Source organism: Arvicanthis niloticus, chromosome 4 (assembly GCF_011762505.2).
Source record: "Arvicanthis niloticus isolate mArvNil1 chromosome 4, mArvNil1.pat.X, whole genome shotgun sequence".
Taxonomy (NCBI): domain Eukaryota; kingdom Metazoa; phylum Chordata; class Mammalia; order Rodentia; family Muridae; genus Arvicanthis; species Arvicanthis niloticus.
The window spans coordinates 67705812-67731651 of record NC_047661.1 but is presented as its reverse complement, the minus strand read 5'-3'; the positions used below and the strand labels follow the sequence as shown (position 1 = coordinate 67731651).

Sequence of the window (25840 nt, the reverse complement as noted above, 5' to 3'; positions counted from 1 at the left end):
ACTTTGCTGAGGCAGGTTGTTTCTTTCTGTTTCTGTATAGTCCATGATCGCTGGTCTGTGAGTTTCCAGATGCTTTTCCTGTCTCCATCCTTCATCTGCTATAGAATGCTGGCATTAACCATGTCCACCCACCACATCTGACTTGTCCCTAGGACCTAAGGCAAGCACTCTCACTGACTAAGCCATCCCCCTAAAGCCCCATGACAAACTTAACAGAGGCTAACACGGAAAACCGCTAAAGAGAAATAGCCATTTAATTTTTGTCCTGCCCTGCTTTGATATGTAATATGTACATGTGACAGTACTCTGTTTGGAGTTGGTACAGTGGCTGTTGGTTGGGGCAAGATTGAAGTCTGGGGTTTATCCAGCTAAAACATGGGAAGAGATGAGCTCTCTGGCATAGCCTCTTCACTGTTCTCACAGGAGAGGGCCGAGGTATAAAGAAACTGCCATTCAGGTCTCCCCACAGGTATTGCTTCCTCTGACCAGAGTCCCAGGTTAGGAGTGCCTCTCCATCATAGCACTTTGGACTATGATTTGTCTGCTCACCTCTCCTGATAGACCCTGCCCAGGGCACCAGCTAGACCTTGTTCTGTTATATCTGTTATATGGTCTAATGCAGTGGCTAGCACACAGTAAGTACTCAATATGTGTTTGTTGAATGAAAGTTCTTCCTTTGCCTAAACTGCTCAAGAACTGTGTGTACCTGACATGCTACCACATACCTTTAATTCCAGCACTTGGGAGACTGAAGCAGGAGGATTGCCTTCAGTTTGAAGCCAGCTTGGACTACCTAGTGAGACTGTCTCAAATAAATAAATAAATAAATAAATAAATAAATAAATAAATAAAATCCAATGAGGTGATGACTTATGCCTGTGAGCCTGTAATCCTAGTGTTGGAAAGTGGAGGCAGGAGGATCCTAAATTTATGTCACCCTCCACTATATAACAAGTTCAAAGCCAGCTTGAGCTACTTAAGACTTTGTCTCAAAAAAAAAAAAAAGAAAAAGAAAAAGAAAAGAAAAAAATATAGTGGGAGCTAGGGAGTATGCCTATCCTAGCACCCCTAAGGCCCCAGCTCCTGCTGTCTGCATGGGGTCAGTATCTGCCCAGCTTCTGCTTCTTTCCTAGAGCCTCAGAGTGTTGAAGCTAGTGACTTTGCTTAGCCAATCAGATTAAAACAATCACCACATCTGTGGAATGCTTGCCAAAATGCCAACCGTCTATAGGACTTATTTAAAGTCCTTGTGGGAAATGTTATTATTCTCAGACAAGGAAATTGGGGCTCAAAGGGCGCTCAATAATCTGCCTGAGGTCACACAGTATGGATATGAAGGGGGAAGGAAGGAAGAGAAGAAGGGAGGGAGGGGGGAGAAGGGAGGGATGGTGGGGTGTCTGTATGATTCTAGCTTTGCTGGTTCTTGTGTTTGTCCCCTAAGCACACTGGAGATGGTCATCGAGACTAACAGGGACAACAGTTCCTAGAACCCTGAACCAAGGCAGCAGGGAGAGGAAGAAGGTGGCTTTGGCAGAGAGCATCCTGGAGCAACACTGCGTTACTCAATAACCCCAGACACTCAATTCTCCAGGGACAACCTGCACAGGCCGGGCCAGGGCAAGCAGGAGACATCAACTCCCCTTGAATTTAAATGCTTGGCTGGTCATGACTGGAAGCCAGAGATGGAAAGTCAAAGATTGGGCAGACCTCAAGACTAGACAGATGGAGACAGTGATACAGATGTCCCTCAGAGGCCTGCAGTTGAGAAAGGAGTGAGACCTGAAGCCCATCACTTCACAGGATCATAGGAGAGGGGACCAAGGACCAGACCTCAGCAGGTGATCAAAAGAGCCAGGACTAATGCTTGACGGCGGTTAGAGTCTTCCCAGGAAGAAGACAGGTAGGGGAGCCTTAGAGAAGGTAGGTCTTCAGGGTCTCGCTCTATTGGAACAGGAAGAATCCCGGCCGGTGTCTGTCACTAGTGTTAACTAGTGAATGTCCCATGAGCTGACCATATGCTGTCCCAGCTCTTCTGCATGTCCAAAGAACTTCTGAAGCCCTCCCCTGACTCAGCGACTGACAAGCTAACATCTGCTAGGCTGGGGCTCCAGGGCCTAAGCCTGTTATATCCTTATATAGAATATCCGGTTCCAACCCTAGGACCAGGGTAGACACTACATGAGTATTTATCGAGTGAATGAATGAAGAAGAGAAAGGTGGGAAGGTCGGGCCCTGGAGGAATTGGAGAGGAAGGGAGACATCCAGGAGACAAGAGGAGGTTGGAATCTGAGGAGTGATGCAGTCTCTGGACAGGGCCCACATGGACCAGCTGGGGGCTGTGCCACCAGAGGCTGACTCTGGCTGGACCCTTGGCACAGGAAACTGGACACCTAGAATTCAAGTGTTCTCCCAAGTCCACACAAGGGCAGGGACAGAGGCTTAGGTCCCTGCTGAGACAGTGGAAGAACTGAACTAGGAGCAACGGGCAATGAGCAGAGGGTCGGCAAGCTGTCCTACCGTCCCTGCACATTTCTAAGAAACGACCATGCCCCTGTGGACTGCAGATTTCAGAACCTAGAGTGCCAGTGCCCCTACCTGCTAGAGTCCTTTAGGGACCATAACTGGGCTCTGCAGCCCCTCCTATGGGAGCCATAATCTCAGCTCAATTTAAGGTGGTAGAGGCAGCAGCTTCTGGGAGGGGCCATCTGGTTTACCTCTACAGCCAGGCAAAGGAAGATCTCAGTAGTAGTCTGATTCCTTCCTATTAGCCAAGGGAAACCGGGTAGGATCTTTAAGGGATACTAGCTTCTTGGGTGCCACTCTCTCACACCAGGCTTGAAGGAGCGAGTACCTTTTCCCCTCTCACTACCCTTCTAGCACCTGAGGCACAGTTGGGGAAGCTCACACCATCACACATCACTCAGCAGGGCCATGGGAAACAGGACCTGACCTGTGGGGCTAGTCCTTGCCAACCTCGAGCAGAGGGGTGGGGCTCCCCTAGGAGCTGCACTGCCTCCGTGGGGCGGGGCCTCACCTATGCTGTGGCAGGAGTCAGCTTGGCCAGCACAGCCCCGCTGGAGCCTAGGAGAGCACAGCCGACTTCATGGCCCGCGTACCCCGCCGCCAGCGCCTGCTCTTGCCGCTACTATGCCTGCTCTTCCAAGGTGCCACCGCCCTCCTCTTTGCGATCTTTGTCCGCTACAACCACGAAACCGACGCTGCCCTGTGGCACTGGGGCAACCACAGTAACGTGGACAACGAGTTTTACTTTCGCTACCCAAGTGAGTGTGGGCGAGGGCGTGGGAAGCAGAGACTCCAAGCCCCGGGTGTGTAGGGAAGGGCGTTGGTGGGTACTCCTCCCACCGAGATGACTGCTAGGGCTTTAAAATAGTCCCCTTTCTCTAGTGTCCCTCTTGTTCCAGGCACTGCTGGGGATGGCACGTGCTGTGTCTCAGGCTGAGGAGAGGTAAGACTCAGTCAGGGTCACACAGTAAGGGGAGCTGGGGTTTCAATCCAGTTGTAAGCAGGTCCAGTGTTAGCCACTGTCTCACCTTCCTCTGGGGCTAATTTGGCTTTGTTTAGGAGTCCAGCTTGACCACAGGAAAGATAATCTTGGTGGGACTGCCAGGTAGGGTGCTAAAGGTGAGAAAAGAGAGTTAGGTATGAAATTCCCACATGTACAGGCATCGAAGACTGGTTTCAGCTCAGGCGTTCGAGGTTTGAGAGTGAGAGGACACTGGGCCGGTTTGCCAGATTCAAGGCCAGCATGAGGCGGTCTTAGGGTAGTGTTGGCCTGGCGCTACTGTCTCATGTCACCGTTTAAGGTGGCTGTGGTGTGACTGTTACCATCCACCAAGGGTCACACAGCTAGACTGGGCTTACACACCATAAACTTGACCACTGACCATTTGCCTCCTGACAAGGTTCTGGACAGGGAGTTAACCCCCAGATGGAGACAGAACGTCTCCTTCAAGGTTGTATGTAACTGAGGCACTGGACATCTGGCACCCAGCAAACTGCTCCTCCCTCTAATGCCCAAGTCAGTCTCCTCTACTTCCAGTTCTCCATCCAACTGACAGGAAGACGCTGGGCATGGTGGTTTGTGTCTGTAATCTCAGCACTCGGGTAGTGGAGGCAGGAGGATCTGGAGTTCAAAGCCAGCCACAGCCACACCGTGAATCTGAGATCAGATTGAGCTAATAAAACCCTGTCTCAAACAACAAACAAACAAACAAACACCAAAAAGGAGTACGAAAAAAAACTCTCCGTTTGAAGGGCATGCAAATAAAGCAACAAGGCTATTAGCACCCACTTTCTACAGCTGAGCTGGTGACAGGTTGTCCCCACCTCACCCTGCCCTGGCCCCAGCGATGGGGACGTAGAGGGCTGAGGGAGACTTTGGACTGTGGCAAGAAGCACCAGACCCCAAGCCACTACAGCACCTCCTTCTCCACAGCTCATTCTCAGTTGTGGCAGAGACTGGCAGCTTTCAGGCCTCAGAAGCTAGGATCAAAAACAAAGCCCTAAAGCTGGCTGTAGACTGCTGGCTATTATCTGTCCACACATGCTGGGAGTTGAGAGGGAATGGGCCAGACAAGTGAAGGAGGTAAGCTTTGGTTGTCTAAGAGAGCCAGGAACAGCTTCTCTTACAGCCTCCAGCTCTGCTTGTTCCAAAGCCCGGAATCCTGCCATTTATAGCAGAGGCAGTGCTGGGCTCTCCTTCCCAAGAGGGCAGCAAGGACCATGGCAGTTACTGCCTCCCTGTCCCAGTGTAGATCTCTGTGGACTTTGAGCCTACTGTTTGGGGAGGCTAGGTAGGAGGGAGATGTGGGGTTCCTAAAGCCCATGGCTTTGATGAGCCGGGTCCTCACCTGTCCCTGTGTCCAGAGGAAAGGGTCAAGGCCAGAGGGCAGGCAGAAACCACCCTTTGATTCAGAAGATGAAAAGAGTCTTTGGTGAGTATTGCCAAGGCTGCAGGCATGGTTACTCTCAGGGGCTGTCAGGAGATGGCTGATGTCTCCCCCAGATAGATAGGACAGGATGGGCCCTCAGATTCTATGTTCTACCTCTCTCAGATCAGATGTGGACCGAGAGCCAGGAAGGTCACTCACCTACCCAAGGTCACACAGCAAGTCACAAAAAGTGGGACAAGAGCCAGGCCTCTTGGTTCTCCTGGAAGCTCCTGGCATGATCAGGTTACCCTGGTTTACCTTATCTTTTAGGCAAGGTCTCACAATGTAAGCCAGGCCAGTCTCAGACTTAATATTTTCCTGCCTCAGTTTCCCAAGTACTGGGGAATACAGGCTTGAACCACTGTATCCCGCCTACAGGCCTCTTACTCTACAAAGCTAGTGGTTCAGAACAGGGGAAAAAGCCAGAGAACAGCCCACTGAGAGAAAGGGTTCTAAAGAGCTAAGGGGGCCCTCGGGAGAGGCCTGACTCAAGGCAGTGACTTGACCTAGACAGAATCAGGACTATCATAAGAGAGGTGGCGGCTGGGACTGTGGCCTGCTCTGGGATTTAGCCTGTTTTCTGGAAAGCTGAGGTGGAAGAGGCTTGAGACCGAAACCTCCACTCTCCTCCTCTTCATGCTATATAGCTACCCTTTCCAGAGGAAGCACCTGAGGCTTAGAGAGGCCTCAGGTCATGTGTCATGTGTCCAAGGTCACAGGGTCAGTTGCATGTAGATGCTAAAATGGCAGTCCTAGTCTTGCCAAAGTTTTGCCCTGTCAGGGGGAAGCTGGAGAAGGAAGGAGGGCAGTGGTGGCCTCAGGGGGCTTTAGTTGTTCCATCTGAGCCTGGGTATCATAAGCTCAGGCTGGCCTCAGACTCATTATGTAGTCAAGTCTGGCCTTGACCTTCTCATCCTTCTGCCTCTACCTTTTGCGTGGCAGAATTACAAGTGTGAGCCACACACCATGCCTGGCTGGGATTGAGTTTTCAGTACAAACAGAAGCGTTTGAAACAAGCTCAGAGCAGTTGAGAGAAGGTCCTGCATGAATGGTCTTTGAGGCCGCCCAACCCCCTTTGGTTTCTTTCTGTCCTTGGACAAGAACAGAAAGAGTTCCTCTTCCATGTTTGAACAGGGGGAAAGGGCAGAGTCCTAAAAGACTGTAAGTCATCCTGCTATGGTGGCACATGCCTTTAATCCCAGCACTTGGGATCTCTGTGAGTTCTAGGCTAGCCTGGTCTACATAGTGAGTTCCAGGACAGCCAGAGCCACGTAGTGAGACCCTGTCTAAAACAAAAACAAACACAAACAAACAAACACAGAAAGAAGAAAAAGAATGCAGGCTCTGGCTGAGTTCTAAGTGTGTCTCTCCTTTCTGTTGCGTGTATGGTGTGGGTGACCCTGAGGAGCGGCCACTGGAGTGTGGCAGACCACATTCTCTGAAGCCCATGGGATTGCAGACCCCAGATGCAGGAATGAGCAAGGCACCGCTAGATTCTCTAGCCCTGTTCTCAGCTCCAAAACAGTGAAAGCTTTAGCTTCTTTTGGGGACCCTATTTGTACCCCAAAGTTCAGTAGCAGCTTTCAGCTTGCCATACCTCTCAAGATCAAATAACACAAAACGTGGGCTTGAGAATCTGCCTCTTCTTATGGGAAGTTCAGGGTCATCCATGATAAAAATCAATACAAGTTGAATATCATTATGAAAATTCTTGGAGCCAAATGTGTTTTGGTTTGGGACGTGGTTATGTATACATAATGAGTACCTTTTTCCCCCAGCACTATGTAAATGTTTTACTTCATGTCAGCCGGGGCTCCCTCCTAGGCTGCTTCGTAGGTTCTTGATGGGCTGTTGGGGCCAGGACGGGTACTTCTTCTTGTCTAGCTTGGTTTCTGGGAAGATCTCATTCAAGTCATCAATGGTCATCTGGTCAAAGGGAATTATGTTCTTAATTTTCTCCAGCTGCTTCTCACACTCCTGGATCCTGAGCTGAGATGCAGACACAAACTCAGCATGGTTCTTCACACACACACACACACACACACACACACACACACACACACACACACCCGTCTCCTCCTGGTCCATTTTGTATTTATCCTCAGGCACAGGGATCTTCAGGGCATTATACTTCTTTGCAAAATCATCCACCGAGCCAGCTTTGGCCACATTGGCCCTGTAGTAAGCCCAGTCAATCGCTGGTGGTTTCTCAGACAGACTAGCTGACCTGGTGTGGAGGGTCTCATTCCAGGACTTTAGGGCATTTCCAATTGTCCATGATATTGTCCAATTATCCACAAAAGATAACCAATCAATGGTTTTTAGAGCAAGTTTATGCTCAGCCATCTTGGGATACTTCACTGACACAGCCCCCCCCCCCCCCCCCATAAAGAATATCTTGAGGATGGAACTCATGTCTAGACAAGCAATCCACAGATACCCAACATACAGCACATATACAAACAGCCTGAAGGTGATTTCATGCAGCCTGTGTAGTAGGCCTGTGTTTTGAGTAAAGCCCATTGGATGAAGCCCTGGAAGGGAGGGTGGGTGGGTGTGGAATTTTCCACTACTGCATCACACTGATGCTTAAAAACTTCATGATTCTGGAGCATTTGGGATTGCCAATTTGGATAGTGAATTTGCATGAGGAAAGACCAGCAGAGAACCGAAGCGTGACGTCTGAAGAGAGGATCTCAGGAGTGTGGATGCATGACAACTGAAGCTTTACTACAGCTCCCCGCTCCCAAGCAGCCAAGGAAAAAGATCAATATGAACTTGGGTCCTCATCAGAGCCGGCAGCCTTCCTGTGAAAGCTCTGATTCTCCAGTGTGACTCCACCCTTGGGAGCAGGAACTGACTTCCTGGGTGGCAGCTGTACTCCGGAGCCCTGTCCACAGATGCTCTGCACATCTGTTGCTTGCAGGTGGGAAACAGACATTCTCAGGCAAGTGACATTTCTCAGCCCAAGAGAAGAGAAATTTCTTGAGTAGAGTATGAAAGGAGGGAATCTGGAGGGTTTGAAGACATGGTGCCCCTTGTCCCCACACAGTTACAGAAAGGGCCCTCCCACAGGCCTTCTACTGGTCGGTTTTGTCTTTACTTGTTCCTGTTTGTTTGTTTGTTTGTTGAGACAGTCTCATTACATAGCTGTGGTTGCCCTGAAACTAACTCACTATGTAAACCAGGCTGGACTTGAACTCTGACAGATCAGCCCAAGTGCTGGGGTTAGAAAAAGATGTGCACCACCATGCCTGGCCTTGTTCATGATTTTTTTTTTAAAGATTTATTTATTTTATGTATACGAGTACACCGTAACTGTTTTCAGACACACCAGAAGAGGGCATCAGACCCCATTACAGATGGTTGTGAGCCACCATGTGGTTGCTGGGAGTTGAACTCTCAGGACCTCTGGAAGAGCAGTCAGTGCTCTTAACTGCTGAGCCATCTCTCTAGCCCTGTTCATGATTTTTTTTTTTTTTTTTTTTTTTTTTTGAGACAGGATCTTATTCCCTTAGCTGACCTTGAACTTGGAGCAATCCTTTGGCGTCTCTCAGGTGTATATGCATTGAGCATCATGCCTAACCATTCACCTTGTTCCTGTGTCTGTGCAGCTGTTGCAGGCCAGCTGCACTGAGCTAGGCTATTTTCTTATCCTGGCAGGAGTGCAGGATTATAGACTCACTACCATATCCAGCTTTTTACATGGGTTCTGTGATCACCAGGCTAGCTTGGTGGCCAAAGCTTTGCCACACAAAGCATTTGTCCACTACCCATCTTCCAGCTGCCTTCATGTTGGTTCTATATAACTAATTACTCAACAAATTATTTGTATAAATCTTAGTTTCAGTATAATTGCATTATTCGTACTGGCGTTTTATGCAGAAAGCAAACAGAAAAGGCTCCATGTCTTCCTGTACAGATGCCCCTCTGAAATGCCCAACAGTTCAAGTAAAACTGGCCACATGTGGTCCCCATTCTGTGAGCACAACACTTGGGCATTTGAGGTCAGCTGGACGACACCGTGTGACCCTGTCTCAACACAGCACATGTGATGTATAACATAAAAAATTCAACGTATAGAAAGAAACAAACGGAAAGGCACTCCTTTCTCCTGAGGGCTCCTGCATGACACACAGGTCATTGTAGGGGTTAGGGGTGGCCAGTAGACTGAGCTGTACAACACAGTAGCCCTGCCCCCTCAATTCCTTTGGGGGGATTCTCAATCCCTGTTAACAATTCAAAGCCATTTCCTAAATGATTTTTATTTTAAGTCTCAAAATAGGGAGGTATGGACTTTGGAAAATGAGCGATGAAAATTAGATATCAAGAAGGGCTTCTTTGGGACTAGGCGATGGCTCGGTAGGTGAAGTGCTTGCTGGGTGAGCATTAGGAGCTGAGCTCAGATCTTCGGCACACAAGTAGATGTCAGGCATAGCAAGGCCCATTCATGATATCAGCACAGAGGGCAGAGAGGAACAGACACCAGGGCTTGCTGGCTGTCTCCCCTGGTCATGTTAGTGAGGTCCAGGGTCACTGGGAGGCCCTGTGTACGAGGTGGAGCGTGGTGGAGGAAAACACACCTACTGCTATGCGCACACGCACCTGTGTGCACACACCTAGACACAGGGGGAGAGGGGACTTTCCAGAAGGAGGGAGGAGAACCTTGTGTGTAGAGGAGACAGGGCTGCAGCAGCAGAGAGAACCGACTTCACTTCCTACTTGGGTGAGCAGATGGGCCAGGTAGGTGATTGGAAACTGGAGCGGCATATTCTAGCTCCTCTGAGCAGGGTAGCAAGAATGGCCTGGCCCTGCGGCTCCAGGCTGAATGCTTTGTCCGGGCCGCTCATGGTGGGGGGCTCTTATGCCTGGGGAATTCTACAAGCATGGTGCTGCTTCAAGGCAGTCCTGTGCAGAGGAGCCAGGCACTGAAATGGCATCTGTTGGTTGGTGGGTGTGACCGGACCAGAACAGGCCTCATGACACTCCCTCGGCTGTCTCTCCTTCCCCTGCCCTGCCCACCCACAGGCTTCCAGGATGTGCATGTCATGGTCTTCGTGGGCTTTGGCTTCCTCATGGTCTTTCTACATCGATATGGCTTCAGCAGTGTGGGCTTTACCTTCCTCGTGGCCACCCTCACCCTGCAGTGGGCCACCCTGCTCCAAGGCTTCCTCCACTCTTTCCGTGGTGGCTACATCTACGTTGGCGTGGAGAGGTGAGCAATAGGAAGCCCCTGGCTCCCCCAAAGACCCCACTCCCCAGAGGATGCCAGTGCAAGCCCTGACCTTTGGGTCTGCTAACTGACCTTCGCTCTGCCCCATAACCACCTTCTCCAGGCCACTGTCTGTCTAGTTGTCTGACATATGTCCCCAATATACTCACACACCCCTCCCATTAGGCCTCTGTCACTGGAGCTCCTAAGAGGACAGGTAGCCAGTGAAGGATGGCTCCTCCTACCTACTGCTGCTTCAACCTAGAGTGGGCTTAGCCCATCACTTCACAAGGGCTCCCCCTCCTCTCCAAGGGTGGGTGGTACTCATCGGATACCCAGGGAGAGGTGCCCCAGCACTGACTCTCCTCACCTGCCCTGCATGCCCCACACCGTGCCTGCCCCTCTGCCCCTCTGGAACGGCTTTCCTTCCACCCCTCCCACCCTCTGTGACTGCAGCTTGATCAATGCTGACTTCTGTGCGGGCGCCGTGCTCATCTCCTTCGGGGCTGTTCTGGGCAAGACTGGGCCAGCCCAGCTGCTGCTAATGGCCCTACTGGAGGCAGTGCTGTTTAGCGTCAATGAGTTTATACAGCTCAGTCTCCTGGGGGTAAGTCTGGCCAGGGGTGGGTGAGACCTGGGTGTCCATCCAGCTCTGGGACAGGAGAGGTGGATGGAGGGCAGAGGCTGCCTTGCCACCTCTATCCTTCTCCCCAGGTGAGAGACGCTGGAGGATCCATGACCATTCACACATTTGGGGCCTACTTCGGACTGTTCCTCTCACGGGTCCTCTACAGATCCCAGCTGGAGAAGAGCAGGCACCGCCAGAGCTCCGTCTACAACTCTGACCTCTTTGCCATGATTGGTGAGGCCTGCTGAGGAGAAGTGACAGGGGCTGCAGAGCACCATGCCTTAGGAAGGTCTTCTGGCTCTGCCAGCCATCCTTTGGGTCCTTCCTACTTGTGTGGTGAGGAGCCTGAGATCTGTGCTCGTCACTTCCCATAACTTATGACCCAGTAGTGGGGCACACATATGTCCATACCAGGCCCTGGGGTCTTCCCAAGTTCACCTCCGTCCTATTTGAAACTTTCTTGAGCTACGCAGCCCACGTGTGTGGAGCCACCCCACCTCATCCCTGCAAAGTTCTTCCTCTTCCGTGGCCCTGCCAGCCTGGGCCACCTGTGCTTGAGGTCGATTCCTCTAAGGAGCCTTTCTCCTCACAGCCCCAGAAACCCTGCACTGTCAGGCAGGAAGTTGGGGGCCCTGGATCACCCCTGGAACTTCAGGGCCTGTTTCCTCCAAGTCCTGACCTCTGCTGGCCTCTGTACTCTCTACCTTCCCAGCCTATCATCTGGAGTCCATGCTTTCTTTAGGGTACTGAATATGGCCTTCAGTTCCCACTTGTGTATAAGCAAGACTGGCTTGATTTCTTGCCCACTTTAGGCTCACTGTATACAGCTGAGCCCTCCCTGCCCTTGGCAACCCTTCACATATGAAGCCTCCAGGTAAAGTGCTCGAGGAAGGAGATGGAGGGATCAGGTTGTCTGAAGCCTGAGAACTGAGCACAGGACACTGCAGTGAAGGTGCTCATCTTGAGGCAGCATAAGGACTTTGAGTCAAGGTGAAGGACATAGATCACACACACAGGCTCCTGCCTTGCTGGCCCACCCTGCAAAGTTCCAGCCTCTCCTTCCTACTCTGAGATTAGTCTGTAAGACTTAAAGCAGGGCCTGGAGATGGTGGTACACACCTTCAATCCCAGCACTTGGGAAGCAGAGACAGATCTCTGAGTTTGAGACTAGCCTGGTCTACAGAGTGAGTTCCAGGATAGCCAGGACTGCACAGAGAAACCCTGTCTTGAAAAACAAAACACAAACACACACAGAGGCTTGAAATCAGGAACCTGCTTCTTGCCCCAGTGCAGAGCAGGCACCCCCTGCATCCCAGCCTAGACTCCTGAGGCCTGTAGGGGCCACCTTCTCAACTACAAGGTAGCTGAATTGGTACAGTTCCTGCACCGTCTATGAGTGCTCACAGCTGCTGTCCACTAACAGCCTCTACCTGGCTCTCTTTCCTTCTGGGCCTTAGGAGAGCTGGTATGCTGGGGATGGAAGCCAGAGTGTGGCGTATGCTAGGCATGTGCTGTTCTACTGAGCTACATGAAGCAGACATTTACGGGCATTACTCTCTCAACTCTCACTACAGGAAGATGGTGTTGTTATTGTTGTTGTCGTTTTTTTAATCAATTCCAGGAATCCGTGAGGAAACAGGCTGCTTAGTAATAACTGATCTGTAGTGCAGCGCCCCCTGGTGACAAGGCCACTTACTACCGGTGCTGTGCTCACCGTGGCTACCCACTTGTTTAGGGACCATCTTCCTGTGGGTTTTCTGGCCCAGCTTCAACTCTGCGCCGACAGCGCTGGGGGATGGGCAGCATCGGACCGTGGTCAACACGTACTATTCACTCACCGCAAGCACCCTCAGTACTTTCGCCTTGTCAGCCCTTGTCAGTGAGGATGGACGACTGGATATGGTATGGGGAAGTGGGTAGACAGCCTTACAAAGGGAAGAGCTATCTAAGCATGGAGGTCCCCAGGGACAAGCACTGATCCTATGTCTGCAAGCAGGGGAGTGGTATTATATCAGGAGGGGAGAGTATATGAAAGCTGGAGAGTTGGTGGGTAGGTGACCGGAGGACTGTAATGAGTGTGGTTGGGATGTGTGGATATAAGATATAAGTGTGGTAATAAGATACCTTGCTGGTTTTGTCCTTTTAGGTCCACGTCCAAAATGCAGCACTGGCTGGAGGTGTTGTGGTGGGGACATCAAGTGAGATGATGCTGACACCCTTTGGGGCTCTGGCAGCTGGCTTCCTGGCTGGGACTGTCTCCACGCTGGGGTATAAGTTCTTTACGGTATGGTTGCTTCTCAGGACCAGAACTAAATATGGGAGGGAGGAGCCTGGATCAGTGACACAGGATTCCCAGCCCTTCTGCTACTTCCCCACCAGGTCCTGGGTCTGGGTAGGTAGATTGATTATCCACCCTGTCCTCCAGCCTATCCTTGAATCCAGATTTAAACTTCAGGACACATGTGGTGTTCACAACCTCCATGGGATGCCAGGGCTACTGGGGGCCATCCTGGGAGTCGTGGTGGCTGCGCTGGCCACCCATGAGGCTTATGGAGATGGGTAAGTCCTCCCTCATCCTCTCTGAAGTCACCTCCCTTTTTCCTTGAGGGCCAAGAAAGAAACTTCCCATCTGTTCTCATCCACTCATTTGGCCATTCCCCCACCAATACGGTGAGAGCCGAGGACCTGCCCCTGCCTGACCTCCTGGCCAATGCCATGGATGGTTATTAAGTAAACAATTTCAAGAGCATTGAGCATTCCTTCAGGACCAGTAAGCACTAATGACCTCTGGAGTCTACATTTCACACTGTGAGCAAGGAGTAGGGCAGGCAAAAGAGACCTTTGACTGGGTTCTGAAAGGTACGTGGAGCTGGCTGGCTTAGGAGAGAAAGACGCTTGAAGTGGGCCTGACTGAGCAAAGGCCTGGGTGAGAGACACTGGGGATCCCTGGACCCCCTCTGGCTATCCACAGGCATGAGTATCACAATGACCAGCCCTGGCTGCCTGTTCCATAGCCATCTTTCCCTGTCTGGTCTCCCTTCAGTCTACAGAGCGTGTTTCCACTCATAGCCAAGGGTCAGCGCAGTGCCACGTCTCAAGCCATGTATCAGCTCTTTGGAATGTTTGTCACACTGGCATTTGCCTCCGTGGGTGGCAGCCTTGGAGGTGAGTGGCTTTAGATGGGCAGGGTGTCAGGTGAGAGCCCCAAAGAGGGGTACCTAGGAGGAAGGGCAAGGAAGGCCCTTCCCGTAGGCTCACTTCCATCAAGATCCTTTCAGAACACCTGCCTGTGTGTGGGGGGGTGGGGGGGTGGGCAGCATGGCCTTTGAGTGAGGAGGTGTAAGACACCCTCCAGGGGGAAGGAAGGCTCCTCTCTGGGTTGTGGGCTGACTTTCTTGTGCTGCTCCCTTGTGCCACTAGAGGGCAGTCCAGCCCCAGCTGTTGGGAAGAGATCAGCCCAGAGCTCTCTCCCCCTCCCCCCCCCATCTCCTCTGAGCTTCAGCAGACAGAAAAGGAAGCCTAGCTTTGTCACCCTGGAGTACAAAGCCTTCCACAGAAGCTGTTTGCTCACTGGCCCTAGGCCAGGTATCCCCTCCTGCTAAGAACAAAACCTGATGCTGTAACGTCACTACCCACCCATACTCACCGTCATCCTGAAACTCTCTATGGTCTAGTTCCCCAGGTCATGTTTCATGAGATAGCTGTCCCCTAGCCCCTCTCATGTGGAAGGCTGCAAAAAGATGAACATCTATGCTTCATAATAGAATCACGCACGATACAGCTGCAAACATGAACAAATTCTCTTACTTCTACCAGCTGGTCTCTTTGTGGATAATTTGAGGGTAGGGCCACCTTACAGGGCTGTACCTTCTCAGAAAGGTGGACTCAACAGCCCTTGGCATAGGCTTGGGTCCATGTTGTCCTCAAGGTTACCAACCTGTGGCTCTAGGTGGCAACCTCCCCTGGGTAGGGACTGAGGGCTCTTACACAGCCTTCCCTGTGGCCACTAGGGCTCCTGCTGAGGCTTCCCTTCCTGGATGCCCCTCCAGACTCCCAATGCTTCGAGGACCAGGTTTTCTGGGAGGTAAGACACAGCTCCCAGTTTGTCCCCCAAATGGCCCTCTCTGTCACCTTGCCTTACCTTTGGGTTACCACTTGCCTCTTTCCTTGTTTGTGGGCTCCTTCTCAAACTCCCTGGAACTTTCCTGCATCCCTCCCTGCTTTGCAGGTGCCTGGAGAGCAGGAGGCCGAGACCCAGAGACCCCTGAGGGCTGAGGAGCCAGACACCCAGGCCTAATTGCTGCCAGCATGACACTGTCCTCAGAGAAGACATGGCTCTTGTCAAGAAAGCCTTCTCTGCCTTTGTTACTATTGCTTGAGGAAGTCTGCCACCCCTAGACGGATCCTCATTAGCTTACACCTGTGGCCAGAAAAGGCCAAAGCCAGCCCTAGGCAACTGCCACACCCATTGACCAGTGTTACCCTGTTCCAGTGCCACCCAAACCAAGCCCACTTTGGATGGGCGCTGGGTGATAAACAATGTGTCACCAAGGTCTCTGACACCTGTTTGTGCCTCTTCCCTTTCACTCCTGAGGCCAAAATCTTGTGGCAATCAAAGACCTTAGTGTTGACAAACCCTCCTTGGGTCCACAGCACTCCAAGGTACTACTACATTCTACTGGATATATTCCAACTAGTTCCATCCTCTCCAGGACGAGTTATTATTGTCCAGAATGTCTGTGTCTACTTTAGCCTTCTGATGCTGCCTCCAAATCCTTCCTGGTTCTTACCTAACTGTTGCTACTCTGCCCCTCAACTGGCTTTCCACTGCTGAGCATATTAGGAAGACGCCCGAGAGGAACGTTAAAAGGGTGGTCTGTCACAAAACCTCAGCAGTCGGAGGCAGTCATCACCTGATGCCGATTCATGGCTGGTCCTTGGCCCGGTCCTGACGCTGTGAAGCAGAGAGTAGGAAGGGTCCTGCGGTTCTGGGGCCGTGGATGGGGAAGGCGGCTGGGTTCTTGTGGGTCTGAATCATCTGACCACAAGAGGGTGCTCTAAACCAACAGATGATGCCACCTCCCTGCCTCACCTAGGTCCTTCTTGCTGCCTAACCTTCCTAGCTGCCCCCAGGCATCCACGCCCAAGCCTTCCTGAGCTCTGCCCCTTCTACAGGTCAGGTGATGCCAGAAACTTCATATCTCATCCCATTCTTGGCGACTTCATCCCTTCGGCAGGTGGGAGCCCCTTCCCAATGGGGCACTGGAGCTCCTCTTCCTTCCCTCACGTGATCCACCAGTGGGCTTCTGGCAAGAGCTGAGCACAACTGCAGACACCTCTGCCTCCAGACAGTAGGAACCCAAAGAGTCAGGACACATCCTAGGCTCCCCTGTGCAGCTGGAGGTGGTGGAAAGACAAGCTCTCTAGGGAGCTATCCACTTGTCCCCCACAGCCCTCTCCCCTCCATAGTGCCCTGCCCATTGCTGGCTGGGCTATGAAGCACAAGGCTCCCAGTCACTGTGGGAAAGTAGTTGGGAGAGTTGGGACCCAGCTCTGGATGCTGATGGACAGCCAGCTGGCCTGGCCTGCCCCCAGTTCTGGTGAAGGAAAGCTGTGAACATTCTTTCACTCATGGTACCAAGATTTTCAGTCTGGCCCTCTCTGCTGCTGTTCATTCTGAACTGCAACCAAGCCTCTTCTTCAGGCCTGAAAAAAAATAGGCTCTTCCAACACTGGGAGAAGCCATCTCAATCCAGGGAGGCTTCCTGGAGAAGGGGCATTTGAGCTTTTTCAGATAGGGCACTTGCTCAGCCAGCTTCAAATGGGCAAAAGGTTGCTGGTTCCAGGCTTGTCTGGCAATAGGTCCCTGAGAAGAGGGACAGGGTGAGGATGCTCTCATGAGCTGCACCCTGTATATCTTGTCACCAGTGAGTTTTAAGCTTTACCACCACCATAAAACCCCCATGTGCAGGATCACACGGACTCCACCATTGGCCCAGGAACCCTGACTCTCTGATTTTGCTCTGTGTAAATTTTCTTTTCCTCGTTTGCTTTAAATGAAGGGGCACATGATGGGCCCGGCAAAGTATTCCATTTCATCCATTGTGGATTCCAGTGAGGGTTTGATAATGCAGGAAAGATAGGTCTCTCTGGAGCCCCTCCCTCCTCCAGGAGCCCCAGCCTCGTCTTCACTGGTCCCCCTCATAGTGGGCTATCTATCCAGAATGGGTCAACAGGGTGACAATGAGCAGGTCAGGGGGGTTCCAAGGACAAGGGCATGGCATCCCTCAGGACAATGAGGCCTCTGCCTCTCAGGACCAGCCCCTCTGATCAGCGTGCTATCACTCTTAGGGAAGAACAAGGGTACCCTTGCCTGCTCATGAACTCTGTCCAGTCCCAGTGCCTGAGCCCCGGGAATGATGATGGATCCTCACCTCCTGCCTGCTTCTGGAAACTAGATTGAGGCGTTGCAGAAAGTCCCCTCAGGAGCGCCTCTACTCTGGGTTGGCACACTATATACTACAGCAAGTATGTGTCCAAGGACACCGAGCAGCAGGCCAGGACCTTAGGATGCTCTAGTAGCTGTCCTCTTTGGTCTGGGTGGGACACTACCTGGCTCGGAGGAACCTTCGACGGCCCGGGAGCATTGGGATTCGCGTCACGGAGCGGGCCGCTCCTTGGAGGAATTAGACACGGCGCGGCATCCGAGGTGCGGCCCAGTGGCCGCCGTCGCCCTCCCTCCCCCGGCGGCTTTGTCTGGCGAGTTGCGCCCACCGCCCGGCGCCCCCGTGCGCAGCCAACAAAGCAGGCTACTGTCCCCGGGCCGTATGCAAATGCTCCAGGCGGCCAGCGTCCCGCCGCCGGTTTCCAGCCTGAAAGGGTCGGCTGGGCAGGGGGCGGCCGTGCTCCCGGGATAGAGCACCATTGTCTGTGCGGTCCATGGCGAGAAGACCTGCATCGGCTTCGGGAGCTTCGGCTTTGGGGTCAGACCTAGTAGGCACGCACTGACCCCTCACCCCCACTCGTGACACAGCTTATGCCTCTGAGCCATCGTCTCTGGGGTTCAGACCAGCAGACATCGATTCTCGATGCTCACTCCTTAACCCATCTCTGCCCTCCTGCCTGCCCTTCCTCACATCACATTGATACAGGGGAGTCTGGTAGATGCTTCTGGGGCCAATTCTCTTCCAGAGCACAGAGCAAAGTACTCAAGGTGTCCCTAAAACAGAGCAAGTTACAAGGCAAGATGTCCTGTTGGGTCTTCTGTGATAGGCGAGCCCCAGGATTGCGCGGGCCGCCTTTTTGCCAGCCACCACGTTCGCAGGCCGCTTTTTACTGGAGGACCGAAAAAAGGGGAAACAGATAAAATCCAGTGGCACTGGGGGTGGGAGAAGGGAGCCTGCAGCCCTCTAATCAAGGCAGTGGTTTGGCCAAAAAGGGATGTCCCAGAGAACAGCCAGAGTGGACGCTGCGGGCCACAGCCCAAACTCCACAAGCTCAAGATTCCTGATGTAGGCAAGGCCAGAGTCCACCCTTTATCAAGTTCCCACCAAAGACTCAGGTGAGAGCCACTCAGCTAAGGGATACGTCGTCGTAGAGTCTTAGGGTCTGCAACACTGATACTTTAGGACTTGCTAGTAGTTTCAGGCAAAATTAATCAGAATAATTGCAAAGTGAAAAAAGATGCCTCTGAGTCATTGTGGCCAGGGTTCAAACCAGCAGCCATCGGTTCTCGATGCTTGCCCCTTAGCCCATCTCTGCCCGCCCTTCCTCACATCACACTGATCCAGGGGAGCCTGGTGTGTTGCTTCTGGGGCATCAAACCATGAATCCCAGCTTTTAGGAGGTAAAGGCAGGTAGATCTCTGTGAGTTTTGGGCCAGCCTAGTCCACACACATAGTGAGTTTCAGGACAGCTAGGGCTACAGAGAGAGACCCTGTCTCTCAAAAAAAACAAAAAACAAAAAAACAAAAAAACCCACAAAAACAAAACAAACAAGCAAACAAACAACCCCCCCCAAAAAAAAAACAACAAAAAAGTGGGGGGTGGGGGAGAGAAAGAAAGAAAAAAAGATGTACCAGGTGTAATCTCAGCACCGGGGGACTGAGGCTAGCCTAGTCTGGACTACAAAGCATGTTTCAGGACAACCTGGGATAGGAGATTCTGTCAAACAAAAAAGAGAAGTATCTAGGATTTCCCCAGCAGTGAGTGGACTGGCTGCTGTTGCTGAGGAGAAGCGGGGGAGGTGCTGGTCTCCCAGGGAATCTTAGCGGAGGGAAGCAGCCCCAGTACTGGACCTTAGACTGCTCCTTCCTGTATTGCCTGTTTCTGGGGCAGCATTTGAGACACTGTAGAATGGGTGGGAAGTTGGCCAGGGGAGCAGGGGTAGAGGCTGTACCATTTCCTGGTGCCAAGGAAGAAGGCAGAGCTCTGTCTTCCTAGCGCCTTGGAAACCAGTCCCTCTGTTCAGATCTCTGACCCATCTCACATATCTCCAATGTTAGCCTCATGGAAGCTGCTCTGGGGCCCTAGGCAGCTACCTCTGGAAGAGGCTCAGGAGCACAGAGCATGCTGCACCCCCTCCCAGCCCTACCCCATAGGTGCTTACAGATGCCCTGCTTGCTTGCATAGCCCCAGAGGGGCCAGGGTGGTTTCTAAGGCCCTTTGGCCTACATCTCCAGGGCTTTTTTGGGCAAGACCCAAGGAGGACCCTTTTGGCTCTGAGGCTGAGGGGAAACAGCCTTTGTTGTGCAGGCATCCTCTGGATCCTGAAGCTTTTACTTTCCCACCCTGCTCTTGGCAGGAGAGCACTCAGCAGGAGAAGCCCCCCCTCCCAGCCCCGCCCCAGTACCCCTCCTTCCCGGCTCAGCACCATCCATCTCCGTCTCCCTAGAGCAAGGAATGTGCCTCAGGACACTGTGGGACTTGTTCCCAATCCCCTTCTAGCTCATTTCACCCGGGCTTTTACAAACTGGCCTCCATCCCATGGCTGCTGTCTGGGTTTTGGTTCTAAAGAAGCAGACAGAGGCCCCTCCTCCCCACAATCCCCCATGCTCCACTTTGCCCCAACACTGGAGGAGGCTGTATCATGGAGGGTCAAGGAACCCTGGGGTGGGCAGGGTCCCCCAGTCTCCAGCTCTACTCAGACACCCAGCACTATGGTGATGTCTGCCTATGTTATGGCTCAGGCTGCAGGCCATTCATCTCTCCCAGCCTGCCTGCTCACACTGGTCCAAGCACGGAGCTTCTTGTTGGCAGTTGCTAACCAGAACCATGAATTGTGGGCCTCAGTGGTGCCGAACTGCTAGGGTACATCCATTACCTGCCCTTTGGCAAGGTGCTGCCTGCCTGCATCTTGGGAACAACTGCTCTCTCCTGGACTTGCTAACTGAAGGTTGGCAGGTACAGAGGCTTAGAAGGCATTTAGTGAGCTTTCCTTAGAAATGGAAAGGACAAGCTGTATTTCCAGAAGCCACAGCCATATCCCAATCCAGGGAGGCCAGGGTGTGGATGTGAGACAGCCTCCTGCCGTCTTTAGGCTGTGGGTCAAGATGCTGTATGCAAAGACTGGTTTTCCAGGAGCTTGGGTGTGTATCCTATTGTATCCCTCTGCTCTTGGCAACTGTAACTCTGTGCTGTCTTGTCTGGAGTCCTCAAGTTTGCTTTCTTCTCTGGCAGATACATGTTTGAATGTCAACCATGGGTTTTCAGTTCCTGGTCTAAGGAGGGCCCACAGGTGTCAGTGGGACAGCAAGATAGATTGTAACAGGACTGGGTGACACACTTGACTGCAACAGTTACCTGATAACCACCAAGCCCCCACCATGTGGCTGGAGGGGTGTAGAAGGGAGACTCAGAAATGTATGCTGGTTATCTCTTCCAAGGGACTGTTCTTCCTGTCTTCAGAAAGGATGAGGCCTGCCTTCTGCATGCCTCATCCTTATTTGCATATCCCTGTCACATTCGCCAGAAATGGCTTAACCAGCAGCACTGTGCTCTGCAAGGCAGTGACCATGACTCAATGCAAACAGACCGTGGCTCTTCCTGAGAAGCCCTTCCTTGACCTCCAGCCTCTAGCTGGCTGGAAAAGAGTGGAGCCCTCTGGCTCAGTTTGCCTTGAGTAGTGGGGCAGAGAGACTGCCTGCCTTCAGCTGGAACCAGAGGGCGTGGGAGAGGCTGAGCCCTCCGGGATCTTTTGGAAGAGTACAGGACACCTGCTCTCAGTGAGCCTGTCCGGGCTTCCACGAGGGACCCGTTGACCTCTGCTCTTCTCTGTTCCCCCTCCTGCCCTGTGGAGGTGCAGGGGAGTGCAGAATAGCCTGAGAAGAAGTTGCTGGTCCACACCTGCTTGCCAACTGAACATAACTATAGGGGGTCTTGATTCCCTGCAGTTTTAAAGAGAGGATCCACCGAGGGTCTCAGTCCTTCCGTCTCCCCCAACCCAGGAAAAAGTCCTGAAAACAAGCTCTGGGCAGAAATCTTCAGAAATCTTCGAGGAGGGGAGACCTGTTAGAAGGCCTTTAATCCTTTAATCCCTCAGATGGGTCTTGAGACGCTAATGGCTCTCCTAATTATTCTCTCCGATTTTCCCATAGCTGTGAGGACTTCTCTCTGAGGACTTTTGAGCAGAGAAAAATTCTGAGTGAGAAGTGTGGAATGAATGGTGCTCCCTCACCAAATCAGCTCCGAGCCTCCAAGTGGCTGAAGAGGTGGGGGAAGGGCCAGGACCGCCCCAGCTGGGGTGTTAGGCTTCACATGGCTGACACCCGGGTACAAGGCACAGTGGCAGGCTTAGGACAATGAGGCAGTTGGGGTCTGCCCAAGAGAGCCAGGTGTGGGACTGGGGTTCCCTCAATGTGAATGGCCCATTATCCAGCCAGAGGATGGGAGTTGAGGGCCTTTTGTGTGCTTCTCCCTGTAATCACCCTGGTGATGGTGAGGAGGGTCTCTTTGTGTCCCCTCTTCCCTGTAATCACCCTGGGAGGGAGGTGACGGTGAGGAATGTTCTTAAGCCTTCCTTAGAGAACAGTTGGCCATTCAGGCCTTTGGCCCTTCTTGTTTCCAAAAGTTCAGGATTCAGGGGTCTCTTTATGTTAGGGCTCAGGAGCAGCAGACATGGCCGCGATCTGGCTCAGGCCCCTCCCCTTCACTGTGGCCTTCTTTGGAAGACAGACCACCTTCCCAGCTACCACCTCACCTTGGGCACCTAGGGGCCTTGTCTGATCTCTTCAGTCACGGTTTCCAGGGCTCAGCCCTACCTGGGAGCAGCCTGACCCTCGCCTCTGGCATTTGCTCTGCTTTAGTGGAACACTCTCCTACAAACCCCCTGTGGGATAAGGCATCAGCTCCTATTTCCCCAGCAGTTAGGAGACTTCTGAATGAGGCAGGACAGAGGGTTGTGTGGGCCTGAATCTCCAAACACCAAACCACCAAATGAGTCATTTACAGTGCCTTTGTCCTGTCCCTTTACCCTTCTCCGGATGACTGCAAAGTCCCCTTCCTGGGATCCTTTGGGCTAGGCTGTAATCACACCTCTTGGAAAGGAGACAGACCTCAGGATGTGTTTAGAAACACCAGAAGGAGGAGGAGGGGTCCAAAGGCAGCCAGACTGGCAGCTGTTGATGCTAACCAGTGGGTAAGTGGGTACATGGAGGCTCCCCACACTATTTCATTTTCCTTGTGACTCAACAAAATTTTCCTCAGGAAAAAGTTAGGTAAATCCAACTTTTCCTATGTACCTCGCTTTAAACTGCAGTTCCCCAGCCCTTCCTGCTCTCCCCTTCCCTGCACTGTTTTCATGGGTGTTCTCTGCCTATGTCATTTTGATCCTCATCAGCCTCCCCCAAAGGTCAGAGGTCATGGGTTCTGGTGGCACAATCCTGGGCTAGCCACTAGCCCCCCACCTGCCACTCCAGGGGATTAGGGCAGGCCTGGCTGACTGAAGGCTCTTGCAGAATTGCTTCACAACTGGGAAGGGGCTGTCTTTCACATTCTTGGCCTATGGGCTCCATAAGCCCTTGGGGCCATAGCTGGAGGGTCCTTCCCCATGGTTCTGCCTGGGCTAAGCCCCTAAGTGTCCCATTCTGCACCACTTCTAACTTTGTCAGGCATCCTCAGTGACAGCATCCTGTCTGGGGTGGGCTGAGGGGGCTGGGGAGGCTGGGGGAACTGGGGGCTGGGGGACTGTTACCACAAGGGCTCTTTATTCCCAGCAAGACTAATGGTGCAGAGTTCCTACCTATCAGTCCACTTCTCAGGGTCGCTCCTGATTAATAATAATCCTAAGAGCCACCAGTTGTGAATCCTCAATTTGTGCCCTGCACCGGACCAAATTGTTCACAGACATTACCTTAGGTTCCTTAGGGGCTCTGTGAAGTAGCTATTGTTTCTGTTCCCACTTTTCAGATAAGAAAGGTAAGGTGGCCTCTGAAGAGCCTTTGTCCATAGCTCAGTTGTATAAACAGAGGAAGGGAAGGGTACAGTATGTCTCGAATGGATGTCCTCAGTGCGTGGCACAGCAGCCGGCCAGCTGGTAACAGGCTTGCCTCTGCAAGGCTTACTCCCCAGCTCCTGAGGCAAGGTCTCACACACTACTTTAGTGTTAGCAGAGTGAGCATTACTGCCTGTCCCTCAGGCAGGTATGGATTGGTTCTTTAGAGACCTGGGGAGAACCTAGGTGTGCACCCACAGTGCCAACTAGAGAGGTTGGTATGGGGACAACCCTGAAGCTTATGGGAAGATATGGGAAGGCCTGTGATCACAAGGCAGGTGCATGGTGATGGGGGGGGGGTTGGGGGGAAAAGGGCTAGAAACACTCTGGTTCTTACCTCTCCTCCTCCTCCAAGCCAGAACAATAAGGGAGTCTCGGAGTCTTCCTCCTCCCTTCCCCTTCTCCTCTTCCTCCTCTTCCTCCTCCTCTTCCTCCTTCTTCCTCTCTCTCTCTCTCTCTCTCTCTCTCTCTCTCTCTCTCTCTCTCTCTTTCTCTCTCTCTCCTTTGTAGGAGAACAAGTGGAAATGTACTAAGAAACAGGAGTAAGGCCGGGCGGTGGTGACACACACTTTTAATCCCAGCACTCGGGAGTCAGAGGCAGGTGGATCTCCGTGAGTTCCAGGCCAGCCTGATCTGCAGAGAGAATCCCAGGACAAAGAAACCTTATCTCACAAAAAATAAAAATAATATTTTAAATTAAACTGGGAATGAAATGTAGCTCACTGGTAGAACAGTAGACCGGGCACAAATAAGGCACTGGGTTCTATCCCCAGGATGAGAAAAAAAACTGTTTCTGAATAAACACTCATTTCACACAGACCAGAAGAGCCCTCCACACTTGCCTCCCATAGGCCTCTCAGAGCTCCTGCTCCCAGGCCTCTTATAAAAGTAAACAGTCACCTGTGACCAGGCCACCCGTGACATGAACGTGTGGGAAGCAGCCACTGACTCCTGGCTCTCAGGGGAACCCAGCAGGCAAAGAGAAGACTCTAGATGAGTCACAGAAGTGGGTGTCACAAGACTGTTCGTGGGCAGAAAGAAGGAGAGGGCATGGTGTATGCACAGGCTTGGAGAGGGGACGCGGCTGTGTCTCCAGGACTGTGCTCTTCTTTTGGAATGTGAGCAAAGAAAAAGGGCCCCTTGGGCTGCAGTCAGCTGCAGACTGAACTCTCTCAGCACCTACACAAAGGGTTTGAAGATCTGCCCCTTCCTAGGAAGATGGAAGGGTCTGAAAGGAGGCAGTCCTGGTATCGACTTGGCTCAAGGACTGGGCTGACTTTGGGACAAGGATTCCCTCAATCTTTACTGTGTGTTTGGGAGAGTTGATAAACTGGTAAAGGCTTAGTACAATGCTTACATTGAGTGTGTGCCCAGTTAATGGTGCAGAGATAATGACATCTCCCCTGTCTCCATACCTACTTGGTGGGGACCTAGGCGGCCTTCTGCTCAGCTCTCCTTAGGCTGTATCTTCTGTCGTGGTTTCCCAGGTAGGCACAAGGCATGGGCAGAGCACATGAACTTGAGTTTATGAACTTGTGCACAAGAGCTTGAATCTCTTCAAGAGAGGAAAAAGACCTTCCTGACCGGCCCCTCGTTTCTGCACCTTCTCACTTACCTCCTTTGAAAACACCCCGACTCATTAGAGATCCAGCCAGGCCCTGGCTCACACCCTGCTAAAGGCAGCAAGCAATTAGATCGTTAGCAAGGGGGCCCCAACCCACCTGCTCCAGCCCAACCACTTTGTTTTAACTCTAATCCCTTAATCTCCCTCCATGGCAGGCTGGCTCTGGGTTTTTGCCCTGCAGAGCCCCTTTCTCTCCCTTTCTTCCCCCAATTAGGAGCCTTCTCTTTCACAGAGTCCCCATCACAGCTAAAGGTCTCCCTGCCTACGAGAAATAAGATGCTGGGCTGTCTCTGGTCTTGAAGAGGCTCCCAGTAACCATTTTACTCTACCTGGAAGTCTTTCCACAGAGGAAGCTGCCATCCTGTGACCTCCTGGCCTGGATACAATGGCTAGGATGTCTACAATAGCTCTTTCTTTTGTCTCTTCTTGCCCCAGTTTCTCTGAGTTCTCTGGAACTCTCTTCCCTTGGTCCTTTCACAATGACTTCTATCTTTTTTTCAACTCACCCACACTGCCTGGGCCAGAAGCTACCAAGACCTGTCAGAATGGAACTTAGGCCAGAGCCCTGAGTGGAGAAATACCTCCTAGTAGTGGCCCCATGCTGATTCCCTGGGCCCTAGGGCCTTCAGTCACAGAGGGGTCAGGAGAACTCAAGGGTTTTTATTTGTCCTTAGAGCTACAAGCAGTGCAGAATTATGGGGAGGGTCAAGGTGACCCCAAATACATGCCTGTCAGGAGGTTTCCTGGGAAAGGCCTGTTACTATCCAGTTTACAGGCCTTATTTGTACCCAGATTCACAATCAGTATTGAGGACTTCCAGCACTGGGGGATGGCCCTGTTCCTCATGCCTTCTCTAAGGTCGGTGGGTTGAGGAGAGAGCCGGGCACCAATGCCCAGCTGCTGTCCGGCGTTCCCACAGGTCTGGTGCCAGTAT

General features: G+C 52.2%; 1 protein-coding gene, 1 long non-coding RNA gene and 1 pseudogene across 3 annotated transcripts; 1 reads left to right on the top strand and 2 right to left on the bottom strand.

Annotated features, from left to right (window-relative positions):
• The first annotated feature begins 3033 nt into the window (after positions 1 to 3033).
• On the top strand, positions 3034 to 15352 carry Rhbg (Rh family B glycoprotein). Of its 2 annotated transcripts, none has more exons than XM_076932682.1 (10): positions 3034 to 3281; positions 9981 to 10167; positions 10621 to 10771; positions 10879 to 11026; positions 12528 to 12694; positions 12939 to 13076; positions 13248 to 13351; positions 13836 to 13957; positions 14803 to 14876; positions 15021 to 15352. In XM_076932682.1, the coding sequence occupies exons 1-10, from the start codon at positions 3104 to 3106 to the stop codon at positions 15087 to 15089; spliced, it is 1338 nt and encodes a 445-aa protein (XP_076788797.1). In that variant the 5' UTR covers positions 3034 to 3103; the 3' UTR covers positions 15090 to 15352. The 2 variants fall into 2 exon arrangements, with proteins under 2 accessions (XP_076788797.1, XP_034356379.1); XM_034500488.2 differs by having other exon boundaries at positions 3035 to 3281; positions 13218 to 13351.
• Positions 6053 to 7482, bottom strand: LOC117706753 (ATP synthase peripheral stalk subunit d, mitochondrial pseudogene; annotated as a pseudogene).
• On the bottom strand, positions 13016 to 16113 carry LOC143442028 (uncharacterized). Its single transcript, XR_013109911.1, has 3 exons — positions 15706 to 16113; positions 14439 to 14522; positions 13016 to 13101 (listed from the first exon to the last, which is right to left on the bottom strand). It is a non-coding gene; the product is annotated as an uncharacterized LOC143442028 (long non-coding RNA).
• Positions 16114 to 25840: the final 9727 nt, after the last annotated feature.